Genomic DNA, 20,725 nt, shown 5'->3' on the forward strand with positions numbered 1-20,725 from the left:
ATCGTTAGTAACCTACTCTGGAATTGCCACGTTTAGTGAAGGTAGGAGGGAAACAAAAATATGCGCCAACTTTTGAGAAGATTTAATAACTTGACATCCCATCCCTTTACTAGACTTGAAAGCTGGCAGTTTCTTGTTAAGAGTAATGCTGGGGTACCAAATAGAATCATTGATACTGTGCCTTTGAAAGAGTCCCCAAACTAAGTTATGTGTTCAGCCCAATTCCCAGGTATCCAAGGCAATTTGTGAAAATTCTGTGGAAATGCATATACTTTTATTTATCCAGTAGAAATTAATTCTATCTATTGACTTCCAGGTTGTCTCTACCAAGAAAATTTTTCAGTAGAAATAAAACACATACTCATCTGTTTTGTTACCTGCTATGTAAAATTTTTTGATTTGTAGATAAGCAAATCATATAATTGATAACTCTTTATTACTAAACGTTTATTTACATAGTGTTAAAGACATAATAAAAATAAGTTACAATATAAAAGTGCTCTTTAGAAAGAAGATACTAAACAACAAGGCTATGTTACCCCTTGAGTATTTAGCAAAGACAAGTTTTGCAGGAAAAAATCATGAGTTTTTAACTACTTCTTCATTACACTTATAGAACATCAAACAGGCCATCTGTTTGAAGAAATATCCAGTTATATTTTAAAATGTTTAATTATGAAGAAAAATATAAAATGTGGGGCTGGCCGGTTGCTCAGTTAAGAGTGCAGTTTTGTAACACCAAGGTCAAGGGCTCAGTTCCATGTACTGGCCAGCTGCCAAAAAAAAAAAGAATATAAAATACGTATTAGAGGTAATATAGACTTCAAATCTAATTTTTAGATATGTACTGGCCAGCTGCCAAAAAAAAAAAAAGAATATAAAATACGTATTAGAGGTAATATAGACTTCAAATCTAATTTTTAGTTTTAAAACTGGGTATTGAAACTTTACTTTTTTAGACAGTATAAAAGGCAGAATGAAACAGATGTGACATGAATTTCAGAATCAAGTTTCCTATTTAAATTATAACAATTTTTTAAAAATAGTATTGGAAAAAATATCAAGGGTCCAGCATCTTTTAATACAATCTATTTGAAATTTTCAGTTTGCTAAAAAATAATATCTGCAGCTCAGTCAATGAAAACTGAAAATATCAGGTCGTAAAAATTAATCTTGGGCCTAAACTTTTAGATGTTTTCTATTCTTTGAACAAATGCTCCTGTAGCTTACGTTTGGAAAGACACTGGGAAACTAGACACTTTTTTTTATAGCCCATTTATAAAGTTTGCTTTATCTGTCGATATAAGGGAAAAAAGAATAAAGTATGTTTCATTCAGTTAAAATAGTTTTGGTATTTCTTTGCTCCGTACCAAATCCTCCCTCCCAAAATAAGCAATAAATTACAACTAAGAAAATAAAAAGAAAAAATGTAAATCTCTTCCAGTTCTCAGACCTTTGTATAATACTGTGCAAAATTATAATTTAGGGTTGATTTTTTTCACCAGACGTACATTTTCAAAGTTGTAGTGTACTTTTTCAGAATCCCTCTATTACACTGCTTAATGATTACAGTCTGCAAATGAGTATAGAGTTTGCTCTGTTACAGATCATTGAATTGGAGGGAAAACAGTAAGCTAAATAGTCTTATCAGTGCTCATGAAAGACCTACACAGTTAATTATTTTTCACAGCACAAAAAAAAGGTGATAACTGATTCATCCTGAGGTGGCATTTGTCAATCTATTAGTATTTATGTGCCCTTTTGTAGTTTGATTTAGACTTGTGCTACTGTAAACCTTGGATCTAACCCCTATCACCTAGGATACTGAAAGAAACTCAGTAAAACAAGGTGTGTCACATACTTCAGAGAGCCATAAAAATCAAACTTGTTTAACAGTTTGAATTTAGGATTTACTGTTAGTCAATTAAAAACAGCTGGAGACTTAGCTCAGCTTTTGACTATGAGAAGGAAAGAGTAAACACATTAACTTTAGTTGCAAGAGATGCTGTAAAGAAACTAGTTATGTGAAAGGAAATGTCATGACAGACAAGTTGGCTTTATCTCCTTTGATGCCAGTATACAAGTATTTTTCATGGAAAAATAGAACTAGAATATAACATGAATCTTTCCATCAATTTTTTGAAGTACCCACATATGTGTATACAAGTCATAATCCAGAAGGAGAGTTTAAGGGCAAAATGTAACTTCTTATATTATAAAAGCTAATGAGTATTTGAAAAATATTTGCACTCTGAAATTAAATAAAACCTCAGTAATGAGGTCATGTGTGAGTGGTGGTATCTGCCGGAGAAGAGCCCTATGCTGGCTCCAGAGGGATACTGCTTATCTAGGTGGGTATGTGCTGCAGAACTGGTTGGAAGACAGGTCACAACCGGAAAAGCCAAAGAAAAGTTTCCATTTACTCAAGGAATACTAAGGTTCTTGTTCTTGGAAATCTTCAGCTTCCTAAAATACAAAACAAAAGTTAAAGTTGGATAATAAGTATATTTGGGAAGAATGCAATAGGAGTACCTGGTATGAATTACATATATGTTATTAGATCTATTTGTCCGTCCATTCTGTTTGGGGTTTTTTGTTTGTTTTGTTTTGGCGGCTGGCCAGTACAGGGATCAAATCTTGAACCTTAGTGTTATCAGCACCTAAGCTAACCGGCCAGCCCCCATTCTCCATTCTGAAAGAAAATATTCTTATTCTCTCCATAATTTAACTTTAAAAGAAGTTTCCTGATCCTTATTATGTAGTTCTCAGAGTGAGTGTCCTTAATGCATAGCCTCTAAGTGCCTCGCATGGAGTTGGATGATCCACAGCTCACTCGCACACATACATCTCATATCTCTCCCCACCCCCACCCCATTATAAAAATCACACATACAGAAAAGTAGAAAGGCAGTGTACGGAATTCACCCATCACCTAATTTTAAAGCATTTTTTGTCTTATTTCCTTTTTTTTTGTTTTTTGGCTGAACTTTTTAAAGCAAATTACTGACATTTACCCTTACATTCTCTAGTTTGCATTTTTAAAATAGGAACATTTTCCCATATAACCACAACATTGTTATTGTACTTAATAAAAACTAACAATAATTCCCTAATATTATTCATATTCAAGATTTTCCCAGTCACTCTTCAAGTTTTTTTAGAACTAGATTGTTCAAACTAGTATCCATCCAATTAGGGATCACATATTGCCCTTGATTGTGCCAGTCTCTTAAATTACTTTTAATCTAAAACAGCCCCCATTTTTATTTTCCATGACCCTGACTTGCTAGAGAATCTACTTGATTTTAAAAAGACAGTTGAGTGAAATAAGCAAAACACAGAGGGATAAATACTACATGTGTTCACTCATATGTGGAAGCTAAGAGAGAAAGGAAGGAAGGAAAGACCACAGTAGTGCAGTGGTCTTACAGAGGGAGGGAACATTCCTAGGGCTCCAAAGCGGAGTAGGGGGGAGAGGGGGAGGGTAGTTAGGGGACAATTGGGTGGGGACACGGTATATAAAAGCAATTTCTGATAATTTGTATCTCATGAATATTCTTAATAAATAAAATGAAAAGACAGTTGATCTTGGTAAGAACTCCCAAATACCAAGTTTAATGTTCTGGTTTTACAATACAATCATTTTTCTCCTTATTCTATTTTATAAATCCTCTAAGTTTTTCACTAGAGCTTTAGCCTGTAAAAATGTGATTCTCTTTGCAACTAATAATAGTCTATAAAAATTTCCTCTCATTTAGGAGAGCCAGTTTTACAGGTTAAAGGCATTAATGTTAAGAATTTTCATATATTGTGAGTGTAAAATTCAAGTTTGCATGTCCTGATTTACAACATCTAGAAACGTGTGGACCTATTTCAAAGAATGGGAGAAATTCTGAGCCTATGAAAAATAAATTATCCTACCTTTTAAGCCTGATAAACCTGAAAACTAGAAAAACAAAATTATGCACTACCAAAACTAGATTCATAGTTCCAATAACTAAATGAGAGGAGGAGTTGAAATTGATTTCAGGCCAAGGGTTGCGATCCCCTTACCAGTCACTAAAAAGACAACAACAACAAAAAAAAAGAAATTGATTTCAAAGAACATGAAAGTTCTCCTGTCAAAATCTCAGACATGTCTATTGAGTCACTCTCTTAATGCCATGATTGGTTTATTTTTTTTTAAAAAAAAAAGCAGATATTAATCTTTTTATTACAAAATCTTCATGTATTTACATGTTGAAAGTTTATTATTATTGGTGGTGGTAAATATAACCCCAAAGTCTCAAATAACTTTATAATTCTCTTAGCTTTAATGGCGTGAGTCTAGCTTCTTAATCCTTTGCACAAAATACACTGAAAGGGGTAGATTAATAGAAAACTAAACTTTTATCTCCCTGACCCAGCTCCTCTAATTTTGTATAGGAAACATCTAACAGTTATATAAAGTAATCTGGGAGATCCACATTAGAGACGGGCCAGACAGGTCAGAAAGCTGAGGAAAGAAATCAACCCATTTGTGAACCTTACCATGTAGGAATGTTAGTCTTCTAAATAAATAGAGACCTTTTTTTCTTGATTGAGCCTTTCCTCTTCTTTTCTGTAACAAAGCAGCAGAAACCAAATATCAGGTGAACAAGACAAAAAGCAAGGGAGGCAAATCCTACAGAGGTTTCAGGTAAGGTATTTTCCCTCCCATATTTTAGGAGGAATTACATGCACCTGGGAGAACATTCAAGCTTACAGAAAGCTAAACCACTAGTGCCATCTAATTAATTATACTCATACTTCCACATGACCCTGAGTATCTGAACTTATACACTTTTCAGAAAGTAAGGGAATACAATTTGCAATCTGACTTGGGAACTCCAGAGGTTTAAAGCAGACACCTTACTTTACCATTAGTATCCTACCTCTAATTTCTACCCTTTACTCAAAAAAGAAAAAGTTCTGTATTGACCTAGAAATCATCTTCACTGATTATGTTCTACTCAAACCAGAATCTCAGAATTGGGTTTGTAGGCTCTTTAAAATCAATTATATTTAGCTCAGTAAATATTTACTGAGGAAAAGAAACAAATGGTGGGACAACTGGATATACACTTGCAAAAGAATGAATTTGGTCTCCTACCTCAACCACATACAAAAATTAACTCAAAAATCAGAGCTGGCTGTTTAGTTGGTTAGAGCACAGCCTTGTATAACACCAAGGTCAAGGATTCAGATCCTTGTACCAGCCAGCTGCCAAAAAAATAAATAAAGAATCACAGACTTAAATGTAAGAACTAAAACTATGAAACTCTTAGAAGAAAACATAGGTATAAATCTTTATGACCTTAGATTAGGCAATGGTTTCATAGATATGAAACAGAAGCACTAGCAACAAAAGGAAAAATTAGATAAATTGGACTTCATCAAAATTTAAAACTTATGTGTCAGAGGACATTATCAGGAAAGTAAAAAGATAACCCACGGGGTGAGAGAAAATAATTGCAAGTCATATCTCTTATAAGGGACTAGTATCCAAAATACATAAAGAACTCTTGGAACTCCACAGTAAAAAGACAAATAACCAACCGCATTTTAAAATTAGCAAACTATCTGAGTAGATGTATCTCCAAATAATATATCAAATGGCCAATAAAATGTTGATGTTGAGCACATGGAAAGATGCTCAACATCATTAACCATTAGGAAAATGTAAATGCAGACCTCAGTGAGGTACCATTTCACAACCACTAGATGGCTGGAATCAAAAAGACTGACAATAAGGGGCCGAGCCCGTGGCGCACTCGGGAGAGTGCGGCGCTGGGAGGGCAGCAACGCTCCCGCCGCAGGTTCGGATCCTATATAGGGACGACCGGTGCGCTCACAGCACTCACTGGCTGAGCGCGGTGTGGCAGGTCTCAAAAAGGACAAAAAAAAAAAGACTGACAATAGCAAGTGTTGATGCGGATGTGGCAAATTTGGAACATGCATATATCACTGACGGAAATATAAAATTGTGCAGCTGTTTTGGGAAACAGTTTGGCAACTCCCACAAAAATTAAACAGTTACCATATGACCCAACAATTCCATTGTTAGGAGAATTGAAAACATGTTTACACAAAAACTTGTAGCATGTTGCATTAGTCATAATAACCAAAAAAAACCTAAATGCCCATCATTGATCAATGGATAAATATGTTGTATATCCATACAATGAAATACCATTATCCAGCCATGAAAAGGAATGAAGTAAATGGCTAGAAGAAAGGAGCTCAAATGTTCTCATCACGAAGAAATGATAAATTTTGATGATAAATATGCTAATTATCCTGATTTGAATACATATGTATTGAAATGTAACTCTGTACCTCATAATATGGACAATCAATACATGTCAATTAAAAGTAAATTTTAAAAAATTTTAACAATAGAAAGGAAAGGTACTAGTACATGCTATAACATGTATGAAACTTGAAAACATGATGATTGTTGCACAACTTTGTGAATATTAAAAGGGTGAATTTTATATTATGTAAATTTTATCTCAATTGAAAAATATATTTACCAAGCACCTACTATCAGCACAGCAGACTTTCCTAGGCTCTGATTCAGAGTGGCTCTGCTTACTGCCTACCCAAGTGGTTCTTACAAATGTGTGCTTCACTTTAAAAGTAAAGAATACTTTAGAAAAGCTTTACATAACCAGATTTTTTTTATAACATCAAATCCTGCATAGTAAAGAAATCCTATGATGAAATCTTTTGTAAAATCTTCTGTAAAGCTACTAATTCACACCTAATTTATCTATCCTGTGAATTTGAATTCTTTTATATAGGATTTACTCAAAGGGAAAAACATCTGTTCAACTATTATTTAGCCCCATTACAAAATACCAAGAGTCACTGTAAGAGTGTTAAAGACTTTCCCAGAACTGCCCAGCCTTACGATTTTATCTCCACCACTTTATCAGCTCTCTCAGCCCTTCGCTTTTTCCGGAAATGCTGGAAGAGGACCACCACAATTACTATGATGACCATCAGTGCACAGGCAGAGCCAATGGCCAGAGCCAGGAAGTAGATCTCAGAGAAGCGTACTGCAAAGAGAAAAAGGTCAAACTTGTATTCTAAAAAGAGAAGGACTATGATGAAGTCTAGAGACATAATAGGGATGTGTTTCATCATCGAATGGAATCTTCCTTTTTCATACCTTTAATTACGAAATACCATATTACCATATAAATCCTACTAGCAGTAGGAAAGCCATACAGATACTTAAGTAGTTCTCACAGTGTGGTCCTAGAAGTAGCAGCAACAATATCACTTGAAAACTGAAATGCAAATTTTCAAGCCCCATCCCAGACCTACTGAATTAGAAAACCTAGGGGTTGGGCCCAGCAATCTGTGTTTTAACATATCCTGCAGTTGATCATGATGCACACTAAAGTTTTGAGGACCAATGGGTGGGCTGAACTACATAGTGGGATAAGATTATTGCTAACCTATTCAAACCTAATACCCAACTCATTTCTCCCCCTCCCTCTCACCTCTGTCATTCAGATTTACTAAGGGTCTACTATGTTCCAGGCACTGTGGTGGAAATAGAAAGCCAAAAAAGACATTACCCTGAAGTAGCTCTTGCCACCTGGGAAGTTAGGCAGGTAAATCATTAATTAGTCTAGTGGATAAATGATGGAAGAGGGAACCCAGAGGAAAGGACCCTATACCAGACCAGAGTCTGTGAAGACAGGTTCTCCTGTCCTTTAGGTTGATGTCTGATATAAACTTCAGTATGCCCTCAGAGTCAAAAAGGACATTCGAGAATGTCTAGCCCAGGGATTCCCAGCCTTGAGTCCATGAAAGAGGATGGGAAAGGAAGGGTGTGGTCCACAAGGCCACAGAATCCATGTCTCATTGTGTGTGTCTCCATTTTTTGTGAAACAGGGCCATGGCTTTCATTAGATTCTCAGAGTAGTGATCCTGATATATATTTAAGAACCATTGATTTCTTGTCTAACCTGTTCATTTTGCAGATGAAGAAACTGAGGTCCAAAGGCATTATATTACTTATTTTGATACTCAAATGACTTCTCTAAGGTCACACAGCTCTCTCTTGGTAGGGCCTTGAGAGATGGTTTTAAAGTATACTAGAAATGAAAGGAAGAAATCATACTACTTTACAGGCTTATCCATTTAGGGTGGTAGTACTGTATGTTGGTTAAGAGCACACACCAGAGAGAGGTGGATTAAAATATCAGCTCTACCATTTACTAGCTTTGTGATTGTGGTAATTAACTTATTTAGCTTCAGTCTCATTATAAAACAGAGATAACAATATCCATTTCCTGGGCTGGCCCGGTGGCGCACTGCTACCGAGGGTTCGGATCCCACATACAGACCGGTTCCCGCTCACTGGCTGAGCGAGGTGCGGGAGCAACACCGAGGGTTGTGATCCCGTTGCCGGTCCCGGTCCGGTATGGGCGCGACACTGAGGGTTGCGATCCATTGCCGGACACGAAAAAAGACAAAAAGGAAAAAAAAACAATATCCATTTCCTGAGTTCTTATAAAAAATAAAATAATTCATATAAATTGTTCCATGCTGTGCCTGCACATAATAAATACTCAATGTATGGTAGGTATTATAATTTTCAATACAATTCAGAGTTTGGGAAATGTTCACATTTATTATCTCATTTTATCTTCACCAAAATCCTCACTATATTATTCTCACTTTATAGATGAGAAAATAAGATTTATTTATAGCTGATAAATTGTAGCAATGATTCAAACCCAGATCTGCAACTATAAGTTCTGTGTACTTTGCTATTTGTTACCTGGCACAGTTTTCCAGGTTGTACTTTAAAGAGGTGCAGGCAATACAATGCACTAGTTTGGAGCACAGTTTTACAGTCAAAGATGCTTGGGTTTGAATCCTAAATTATTCCATTTATCAGCTATATGACTTCGGATAAGTGTTTGACGTGCACTGTCTCACTTAATGCCTGCAACCACTCTAGGAGGCAGATGCTAATAATGGTAGCTAACATTTATTGAGTACCTTCCATGTGTCAGGGGCTTTACATGATACTTTATTTAATCTTTACATATCTCATCAGTTAATTGTGCATTTACTGCCTTCCATTTTACCAATGAGGAAACTGAGTCTCTATGGAGATATGCATGTCAAGCACTTTGGACAATGCCTGGCACAGAGTAAATATTCAATAAGTATCTTGAATAAATGAGTGAATGAATAGAACTATTGTTAGCCTTTTATCAGAGAGTTGCTTCCTCTCCTTTTCACGATCTCAATGCCATTTTTGTAACAGATTCCTTGGGTCCCTTTGCTTTACTTTCTGTTTCTTTCCACATCAAACAAAGCCTTTCTCTTTTTACCCCAGGATTCTTGTCTCCCTCTGAAGTTCCCAGCTCCCTTTCAGTCATCACAAAAGATTGCCCCTCTCTTTTCTACAATTCTCACACTTCCCAAAACCACTTCTCCCTGCGAAACCTACCAGTTTGCACGACGCTGAGCCGGATCTCCCCTATCAGCCCATCAACATCAGGTGGGTTCTTCACCTGACAGGTGTATGTCCCATTGTCATCAAACTGCAACTTCCAGAGGATGATGGAGACATCATACCGCTCAGGGTTCCCATCCCAGACCACCCGGTCCTTGAATCGCCCACTCATGGGTTTGAAGGGATCCAGGTGGTAGTAGAATACCTAGAGAGGAGAAATGGAAAAAGGTTTTTCTTATTCAGTACCTGTGCAAGAAGGCTGAGGTGGTGGGAGTGGAAGTGAAACACCAGCAAGCCTAACTGTCCTGTTTGCAGCTCTCTTGCCTGCTTTCCCCTTCACTGGCCTCTCAGTTCTGTCGGTCTCTGTCCCAAGAATTGTTCCCCAGCTTCACCCTGTACTTATTGCTAAGAAAAATACAGGAAGAGCAAGGAGAGATGGACTGACATTATTTTCCTAAGGAAGGGTCCCCTGGAAAATGACAATAATCTACTTACAAACTGCTCTGGTCCCCCATCTAGAGGACGGAAATTCCAGGTCACTGTTAGAGCATCACCCACAGGGGCAAAGCTGGAAAAAGTGCATTTTAACCGAGCATCTGTCCCATTAACAGCCTCCAGCACCCGGGAGGTGTAAATTTCCACAGCTGCTATAGGCCAAAGAGCTGCAATGAAGAAAAGGAAAAGGCAGGGTTAATAAGGGGTGTAGTACTGTGAGAACTTCTGCTGACACTTCCAAAATAAATTTCTGAGTAGGACATAAAGCAGAATGGAGGTGCCCCAGCTCCCAATCTTACTTCACTCAGAGTCTGTGTACTCCTACCTACATGTGCCCTTGACCCTCCCATTCCATATGACAACTAAAAATACCACACAGTGAGCCTTCCTAGTGCTCTTACTCTCTGCACAGCCTGATTCCCTAGCCTTTTGGTACTGACTTCAAAACTGTTATGACAACTATAAACGTCGGCAAATAAAATTGAAAGCAGAAACAAAAAATTAGTAGAACCATAACATCGATCAGACATTACGTTATGTATTAAGATTAAGCATTATGTATTGTACGTAAAATGGTCTCCTAGCAGGTAAGTTTTCCAGAAAAAGCCCTTGTTATGTGGATTTCATACTGTTAGCTAGGCTTCCATAGAGATTGAATTGATCAACTCCAACAGCTTATGCTGCCTGTACCCCTGGAACCTTTATACCACGTGGCATTTTTTACCATGATATTTACACTTAGAATGTGCGTGTTGGGGCAGTTTCAAAACCACAGTGGGTCTCTTTCTTTAGCAATCTCTGCTTTCCCAGTGCTACTGAGAGTTCCAGACAAGACCCCCACACAGATATCCAAGTGCCAAGTCCTGCCAGCAACGGGAGGTTGAGAGCAGCCACAAAAAAATGGTGTGTAACCTGAGCTTAGAAAGCCCTCTCTGTGCCTGTATCACTGGCAGCACAAACACCTAAACCTGTTTGTCCAAAAGCAGTTCCCCCAGAGCAACCCACCAACCCCAGTTTCAGTAAAGCCTGAACCAAAGCGAGCTGCAACTGCAGCTCAGGCTCTAACAAAACTCTTGTGACTTCTTAGACCATTAGCTAACTTTACAGGGTAGGGAATGACGGAGGAAATGCTGAGAGAAGCCTGCCGGCTCCTACCTGTGAGCTGTGTGCCAAGGAGAAGCAGCACCACACGCATAGGTTTCTTGCCATACATGAGGGAAACCCAGCCCTGGCCCCAGAGACCAGACTGGGCAGACGGAAGGCTCCAGCACCCCTCCAAGACCACTCCAGGAGCGAGCACCGCGTTTTCCCAGAGAGAGAAGTATGAGTCCCTCACCTATGCCGGTGACTCATCCCACTCCGCTTGTGCACTCTGTTGGAATGAAAGGTGGGGCCTTAGCTCCCAACGCCCTGCCTCCCTTCCTCCTTCCCGCCCTCTACACTACGAGCACGTCTGCACAAAGTCCCAAACTCTGAAGTCCTCTCTTTACTTTTCAGTTAATCTGACAGGGCTCTGGCCTCTGGATGGCCTCAGAAACAGCAAAGGAGGTGGTGCCAGTCTGAAATGTCCCAGGCTGCTTTGGGCTTGGCCCACACACACCCTTTTTAAAACAAGCTTTTGCCTGGGAAGTGAATGTTGAAACCACTTTGCAGTGATTCCACTTCCCAAAGGACCGCCCTGGGGCCACATTAGCCCAGGAGTGATTCCCTACAACTCTAAAACAAGAGTCAGAATTCCTTAGAACCCTCTATGGAAGAAAAAATCCCATAGCAGATACCCTCAAGTTTAGCTAAATGTTACCACAAGGATTTCAGCACCTTTTCTAGCTTGTAGCTTTCCTTGAGGCCCAGCTGAAACAAACTGACCAAATCAAATCTCAGGGTTTAAAGATCCTTTATCTTCAAAGGATTTAAAGAAGAATCAGGACTTAAAGATCCTTTATCTTCAAAGGATTTAAAGAAGAATCAGGACATCATCCCCACCTATTTTCCCTACCATCTCAATACCATTTGCAAAGTGCTTTCCTGCTTGTAGTTTCATCTCCACAACATCCCTGTGAAGCATCTCCATTTTACCAGTGAGGACGCAAGGAGCCCAAGGAAGGGAAATGATTTGCCCAAGGTTGCACAGCTGGTAAGCAGTGAAACCAGAACTTTTCTAAATAGTTTAGTGCTCTTTCCACAAAATAACAGCTAATATGAATAATTAAACAGAAGACTCTCGAGGAGAAGATTTTCATAATAACTTTTTTGTGCCTAAGATTTAATCTGCCATTTTTAGGGCAGCCATCTGTCTGAGAGGTCTAGAGAGTTGAGGAATTTAAATGGGGAAAGGTACTTCCTCGTCTGGAAAGAGGGAGGGTAATTGTTACAGATTAATGAGAAGCAGCATTGAAAACAGCCGTAGGAGGAGCATGAAAACTACACATGCAGTCAAGAAGTAGGCTTGGCCAGGAATCTAACTCTGAACTAAAAGGAATTGCCCTTATCCCCAGATTAGCAGTCTAGAAATTCTTTAGTGATTCATAAAATCTCCTAGCCAAATTCTGGAACAGAGAGGTTGCCAGGAAGTGAAGAAAGGGGCAGGCTGAGCAGAAAAAATAAAACATCATAAAGAGGGAAGAAAAGAAAAAAATCCACCAAAAGAGGCAAATTACAGAAATGAAGAAAAAGAAAAGCAGCAAGAGAAAGATGACATGAGCTTGGAGCAAAAAAAGGTAGACGACAACAAAAGTCCATTCTGCTAGAACTCAGAAACCCAGGGGCTGCCCCAGATGATCAGCTATGTGCTAGTATGAATGTATTATGATGAGTTTCTGAAAATAGAGTATTTGGTTCCTTTGTCAGCGTCTAGGTCAGAGAGCAACCTAAAATCAGAATGCTGGGGGAGCCTTTAAAATGGTGGTGAGGCTAAGATACAGCCTTTCTAGTATGTAGGTCAGAAGAGTTCAACTCCAGGAGCCTGAAAAAAAAAAAAAAGAAAGAAAGAAGAAAAGAGTTAACGAAACTTGATCTACTTGGTTGGCTTTCAACTTTGCAGAGAAATGCAGCTCTAGAGGAAGGAGTTGCAGAGCCTGGGGTTTTAAAATCTGCAACAAATTGCAAATTTGGTGAGAGGTAGAGTTACCAAACAGCTCAGAGATACAGTGCAAAGCAGCAGGAGAGAAATCAGGGCAGGAACAACTGAACAAACTGCCTGTTGTCAGGAACAGAAGAGTCCCTCCCCCAGGTAGCCAGACACCCTGTGAGCTGGCTGCCAGCCCTGCTCTCGGAGGCAGCAGCTGCCCAGATCCCATTCCTCAGCAGAGTTCAAGTTCCTGGCTTTGTGCCCTGCACCACCTAATTCCTTCCAGTTAGCAGGAGTGGCTCCAGAGTCACCCAATTCCCCACCCCCACCCCAGGCGAGGAAGGAGGTAAAGGGTGGAACTCCTGAAGAGAAAACGCTAAATACAAAGGACATTTGCTCCTCAGAATTCCCAGGATGCCGGTCAGCAGGACTTTGATCAAAACTGGAGGCATCCACATAAGGCCTAAGTTATAGGCCGTGTATAGGCAAATGAGAGAAAAGGAAGAGGAGTTCTGGAGATTAAAAAGAAGAAAAGTAAAGTTTTCAGAGACACCACTTTTTTTCTAAGCTTTTCCAGAGAAAAATCCTGATCATCACTAAAATTTGTGACATACCAATAGTTTTGAAAGCACCTCCTCTGTCTCAACCCTCGACACAATCCCCAGAAATATTTCCAGTAGATATCTAGGCCTTGGCCGGTAGGAAACTCACTGGGGACTCAGAAGACATAAAGGACAGCTGGCCTGTAGCAATATTTGTAAAAACTGTCTTTCTCAGCATCCTAGGCAAAATGTTTTTTTCCCCACAAGATGAAATCAGCGTTCTGTGAAGTAAGGAAAACAAATAATGTAGCTCTTAGGGTAGTTCAAATAAAGCATTTATTTACTCAAGTTTCTGCACGTGTCTTTCTTACTAGGAGGAATTTTATTGAATGCTTGTTATATGCTAGGCTAGACATGCAAAGTAGAATAAGACATCTCTGCCTGGGAGGAAACGATAGGCTAAAGAGGATGAGGAGGTAGATAGAGTGTATAGGTACACAAATAATGAGCATATTATTGACTTTTGAATTCAGTCCATAAAGGATAAATAGGAATTCTGGAAAGAGAGAGGAGGAACAAAGGCCTTCCCGTTGGGGCAACTGGGTGGGAATATGGTATCCACAGGGACCAGCAAGCAAGTCCTCAAATCTAGAGCAGAGGGAGAAGTGGCGGGCCAGGTGAGAGGCTGGGCCCACGTGGTCAGGACCTTCATTTACCATCCTAAGGAGTGTGCCTTGACCCTGACAAATATACCAATGGGGGTGGCCTCTATGGAACCCAAGAAGGGCCTCCCTAGAATGGAGTTACTTTGGTATGTCCCAGAACCATAAAAAAGAATAAAGAAGGAACGCCTTGAGACATCTGCCACCACTTATAAGGGTATTTCAAAAAGTTCATGGAAAAATAGAATTAAAAGATAATATGAATCTCTCTGTGAACTTTTTGAAGTACCCTCGTATTCTCCTGGTTTTCTCATGGGCCTAGGAGCCGGAATGAAAATACGGACTTTATATCTGTTTTCAGAAGACTCAAGCACTCCCAGCCTTCCCTAACCAATAACTCCAATCTGTAGCATTGTTTTTTGGAGCTTCCCCTGGTTTAGGGAGCTTTTCAAAGATGAGAGAGGGAGGTTAGGGAGTCGGAGTCCTGGTTGAGAGGTAGGCTCTCGGCCCAAAAGAATAGATGTGTTCTCTCTGGTCCTTCTCCATGCCTCAAGTTTCCTAGAGATATTCCAAAGCAGGTCTGGTCTGAGCTCGAGAAAAGCTGTGTGGGAGGGAATGCTCTCCTACCTCCTCACCTCACTGCAGCTTAAACATACCTGCCTAGTAAAGCCTCAGGCTCCTCTTTTAATTACAGAGGAGAGGCATCATGCCCTTATTAACCAGCCAGAGGAAGAGACTCTGAAGTTTACCCTTTACTTATTCTCAAAGGAAACTAGATGAATTGCACAAGGCTGGAGAGACGGGGCCTCTTTGAAGATAACTTTGAAAAATCTCTCAGGAAGATAAAGGGACCTTGATAGATGTGTTTATCTCCCTGGGGATTTTTCTTTCTTTCTTTTTTCTTTTTTTTCTTTTGTTTCTCCTTTTGTTTTCTTATTTATTTATTTATTTTGTTTTGTGTGTGTGTGTGTGTGTGTGTTCTTTTTTTTTTTAATCTATCTCCCTGTTAACCATGCATAGCACATCTAAGTAATGGGTGAGAATTTACCTTTATTATATTGTGTTTATTGATGAACGTATTTATTTATTTTGTTTTGTGTGTGTGTGTGTGTGTTTAATTCTTTTTTTTTTTAATCTATCTCCCTGTTAACCACGCATAGCACATCTAAGTAATGGGTGAGAATTTACCTTTATTATATTGTGTTTATTGATGAACACAGTAACTCTTGTTACTCCTGTTAAGATTGGTGGCCGTGACAAATTTTCATTCTTAGGAAATTAATTAATTTCCTGAGAAAAGAAATAGTCACTTCTTTTTTTGCTACTATGCTACAGGAGACATGAGGCACAGGAGCTGGAGTCCAACCTGCTTTGATCCAAATTCAAGCTTGGCCACTTGCTAGCTGTGTGACCAGTTATTTAATTCTCTGTGCCTCGATTATCTCACACATAAAATGGGAATAATATCTGCCCCATAGGCTTAGTATAAGAATCAGCAGAAATACTATATTAAAATAAAGCTTGGGCCGGCCCGGTGGCGCACTGAATAGTGCGCCGCTTGGGAAGCGTGGCGGCGCTCCCGCCCGAGGGTTCGGATCCCACATCCAGACCGGTTCCCGCTCACTGGCTGAGCGAGGCGCGGGAGCAACGCCGAGGGTTGCGATCCCGTTGCCGGTCCCCGGTCCGGTACGGGGGCAACACTGAGGGTTGCGATCCGTTGCCGGACATGGAAAAAGACAAAAAAAAAAAAAAAAAAGCTTATTAAATTTAGTACAAGAAAATGTCTTATATTTCTATTAAATTAATTCAGTTGCTGACATTTCTGTTGTGATTTTATGCTATTAAAATGGGACTTGTTTGATGACACATCATCAAGCTGTCACTGGTCAAAAACTGTGAAATGTGAAATGGAAAAAATACACCTATATGTGTATGAATATATTTATGTATGTATATGTATACATATGTATGTATGTGTTTATACAAGGAATCTTCTAAAAGTTCACGGGAGGATTTATATCATGCTCTATGTTCAGTGCCCACAGAAAACAGTAAGTTTTATTTGTTTGTGGTTATAGTTAGTTAAGATGTTAAAAAAATTGTTCCCATGACCACTTTGGGAAAAGGTCTGGAAGTTTCTCATAAAGCTAAATGTATAATCACCATAGCAATTCCACTCCAAGGTGTTTACCCAAAAGAAATGAAATTATATATCCACAAAGAGATTTGCAGGAGAATATTCATAGAAACTTTATTCATAATAGCCCAAAACTAGAAACAGCCCAGTGGTCCATCAACAGAAGAATTGACAAATACTCTGTAGAATATCATACGGTGAATAGTGCTCAGCAAGGAAAAGGAACATACAACCTACTGACACATACAACCACATGGATGAATCTCAAAAATATGTTGAGTAAAATTAGTCAGAAAAAATAGTATATACTCTGATTCCATTTATATGAAGTTCTAGAATAGACAAAACTACTCTCTGGTGGAAAAAATCATAAAAACAGTGTTTGCCCATGGGAGAATGGGGGTAGAGAGTGACTGGAGGGGCATGAGAGAATTTTCTAGAGTGATATTGATGTTCTGCGTCTTGATAGGGCTTTGGGTTATGCAACCTTTTGCATTCACCAAAACCCTTTGAATGATATACTTTTAAGATTTGTGCATTTCATCGAATGTTAATTTTACTCCAATCTTTTTTATTAAAAGAATTGTAAACAAATATTGGACTCTCATTAATGCTGAAGAATTTAAGGGGAAGCATGCTAATGTCTGCAATTTAGTTTTAAAATGCTTAAAAAAATAAGATGGATGAATGAATGAATAGATGGATGGATAGAGGAATAGATAGATATGTGATAAGCAAGCATAGTAAAATGTTAACAAAGAACCTAGGTGGGGTATCAGGTGTTCAATGTAAAATTCTTTTAACTTTTCTGAATGTTTGAAATTTTTCATAACAATATGTTAGGGGGAAATCTGCTCCTTTATTCATCAAGTTTCTTTAGCATTAAGCAAATGACAACACCAAATTTAGTAATAAAGTGTTTGAGATTCATTATTTTACATCATTTTAGTTTAGATATCATTCCTTGGGATACTGGTAGTTTTTAACAACTAAAAAATTACCATTAATAAGGGCTGGCCAGTTAGCTCAGTTGGTTACAGCATAGCCTTAGAACACCAAGGTCATGAGTTCAGATCCCTGTACAGCCATCTGGGTAAAAAAAAATTATCATCAGTATAATTACCATTTATCAAATACCTACTATGCAGCCAGCACTGTAGTAGATATGTTATATACATTATGTCTGATCTCCGTAACTGTAAGATAAGCAGATAATCTCCATTTTACAGATGAGGAAATTGAAGCTCAGAGAGATTTATTCATTCTAATACCTACTGAGCCCTATTGTCAGATATTGTACTACCTGCGGAACAAGAAATTAGTTTCTACCCTCGAGTCACTAACTATCTGTTGGGAAACACAGTCAAAAAATAGGCTATTACAACACAATGTGACAAATGAGTTGTATTAAGAGAAACATGGAAGAGGGTCCTTGAGCACCTTCAGAGGCTTTGAGAAGGCTTCGTAGACAAGAAAATATCCACTGTGAAAAAAAAAGAAAGAAAATGTCCAATGTAGTTGGTTAGGAGCCATAGGCTCTGGGGTCAGATAAACATGGATGTGAATCACAGGTCTATTTCATTCATGCATTCATTCGTTCATTCAACAAGCATTTTTTTTCTTTTTTTTTTTTTTTGTTTTGTGTTGTTTCGTTTTGTTTACTTTTTTTCCTCTTTCTTTTTTTATCTTTTTTTCTAATAAGCATGTTTTAAGTATTATGACATGCCAAGCATTTCCGCAGGCACAAGGAATATAGTAGTGAACAAAGAGACATGGAAAGATCAGAGAAGGCCTCTGTCATAAGATAACAGGCAGAGGAAACAGTAAGTGCAAAGGCCCTGAGGTGGGAGCATGCTTGGAGTGTTTGAAGAAAAGCAAGGAGGCCAGTATGTGGAGAAGAGAAAAGGGGCAGTGGCTAGCGGGTGAGGATGAAGGATGATGAGAAGAAAAGGGGCCAGGAAAGAAGAATGAAAGAAAATGAACAACAGTGACTCCATTTTCTTGAAGTTAATTGACTTGTTTCTTCCTAGCCCAAGAAGCTGACCTTCCATTAGAATTTATTGCTTGACAAACAAACTCTTTACAGGGAATTATCACCAAGATACCCATTACTTAGATAAACATAGACGACACTGTTTAGAGAAATCCCCGGAAAACACATTTTAAACAAATGGGAATTACTTACAATCTGGCTAGTCTAGATTAGAGTAGCCATAAATATTGTAAATGGCCTGAGAAACCATCACTCAATACGTCATAGTCAGTTATCCCTTCTGTCTTTATACAATGTTTGGCAGTTGTTTACTTCTTAGCATTTCCTGAACTTACACTATAAAACCTCCTTGCTTTTTCTGCTTGTTGGGCAGACATACTTCTCACAATAAGAGCTGGTCTCCCTGGTTTGCAAATCTAAATAAAAGCCTCATCTTTTTTTTTTTTTTTTTTTTTTTTAAAATGACCGGTAAGGGGATCTTAACCCTTGACTTGGTGTTGTCAGCACCACGCTCACCCAGTGAGCAAACCGGCCATCCCTATATGGGATCCGAACCCGTGGCCTTGGTGTTATCAGCACCACACTCTCCCGAGTGAGCCACGGACCGGCCCCTAAAAGCCTCATTTAAATTTCCATACAGAACAAAGTGTTTGCTTTGACAAGGGGTACAAGGAAGATCAGACCACACAGGACCTCAGAAAGGACTTTGCTTTTATTCAGGGTAGCCAATAAAAGGTTACAAAAAATTAAAACATAGAATTACCATATGACCCAGCAATTCCACTCTGGGTACATGCACAAAAGAATTGAAAGCAGGGACTCAAACAGATACTTGCATACCAATGTTCATAGCAGCATTAATCACAATAGTCAGAGGTGGACATAATTCAAATGTCCATCAAAGTATGAATAGATAAACACAATGTGGTATGTACATGCAATTTAATATTTTCAACCTCAGAAAAGAATGAAATTTTGGTACATGGATAAACCTTGAAGATGTTATGCTAAGTAAAATAAGCCAGTTACAAAAGAACAAATATTTCATGATTCCACTTATATGAGGGCACCAAGAATAGTCAAATTGATAGACAACAGAATGGTGGTTGCCAGGAGCTGGGAAGAGGAGGAAATGGAGAGGGATTGTTTAATGGGTACAGTTTCAGCTGTGGAAGATGAAAAAGTGGTGGAGATGGATGGTGGTGATGGATGCACAACAGTGTGAATGTACTTAATGCCACTGAAATGTACACTTAAAAGTAGTTCAATGTTATGCTATGTATTTTCACTACAATTAAAAAAAGAAAGATGAGACAGGGAGGAAAATTATCTGACACGTTTAAAATGATGTCTCTGCTATGTGGGTCTCTGGGTCTCAGTCTCTTCAACTATTCAATGAGAATAATGACAACTTCTCATTGGGTGGTTGTGAGGATTGAATAAGATAATGCAAATATATCACTTAGCACATAATGGCACTCAGTTCATATTACCTATTATTGAAATTATTATTATGTCAGATTCTGAAGACATGTACAACGTAGACAATGGGAGGTGGGCATTTGAGAGGTATCCCAGGTAGGGGACAGAACAGGTAGAAAACCCAGGAAAGAAGAGAACGCATGGCCTTTCTGGCAATTTAAAAAGTTGAGCATGGTTGGGCAAAAAGAAAAAAGGGCAAAAAAGAAAGTGAACGACCAGAGATGAGGCTGAAAATCTAATCAGGAGTCAGACCTCAAAGGCTCTTGATAGGGGTTAAAGAGTTTGGACTTTATCCTGAGGGCAATGGGGGAGATATTGAAAACATTTAAGCAGAAGGTGACCTGATTAGAATTTTGTATTAAAAGGATCACTCAGCTACAGCACAGAGAAAGACATCGGACGGGAATAAGACAAGGCAAGAGGATGCTTCTAGAACAGGAGCCAGGCAGGAGATGATTTGACATGAACTGAAACAGTGGAAGAGAAAATGGAGAGAAGTTAAGGATTTGAGAGATATTAAGGAGGCAGAATGGAAAGGAATTGGTACATGATTAGAAGTAGAAGTGAAGGGATAAGTATTGGAGGATAATTCTCAAGTTCCTAACTTATGTGACTGGGTAGAAGGTGGCTGCCTTTCTCTGGAAGAGAGAAGTTGAGGAGTTGTGTTTAATGTACCCGTGGGACAGCCAAGCAGAGATGTTCAGTTCAGCACTGTTAAACAAAGTGATGGTGGGCCATTATTTTGTTTTTTTTTTTTAAAAGATGACCGGTAAGGGGATCTTTTTTTTTTTTTTTTTTTTTTTTTTAAAAGATGACCGGTAAGGGGATCTCAACCCTTG

At 38.7% G+C, this 20,725-nt stretch overlaps 1 protein-coding gene across 1 annotated transcript; it reads right to left on the bottom strand.

The window, feature by feature from the left end:
* Positions 1 to 1,039: 1,039 nt before the first annotated feature.
* Positions 1,040 to 11,380, bottom strand: MPZL2 (myelin protein zero-like 2). Its single transcript, XM_008574914.1, has 6 exons — positions 11,159 to 11,380; positions 10,004 to 10,170; positions 9,503 to 9,713; positions 6,935 to 7,082; positions 4,531 to 4,600; positions 1,040 to 2,466 (listed from the first exon to the last, which is right to left on the bottom strand). Exons 1-5 carry the CDS (start codon positions 11,214 to 11,216, stop codon positions 4,543 to 4,545), a joined length of 642 nt encoding a protein of 213 aa, XP_008573136.1. The 5' UTR covers positions 11,217 to 11,380; the 3' UTR covers positions 1,040 to 2,466; positions 4,531 to 4,542.
* Positions 11,381 to 20,725: the final 9,345 nt, after the last annotated feature.

The sequence above is a fragment of the Galeopterus variegatus genome, unplaced genomic scaffold (assembly GCF_000696425.1).
Source record: "Galeopterus variegatus unplaced genomic scaffold, G_variegatus-3.0.2 Scaffold1119, whole genome shotgun sequence".
Lineage (NCBI taxonomy): Eukaryota > Metazoa > Chordata > Mammalia > Dermoptera > Cynocephalidae > Galeopterus > Galeopterus variegatus.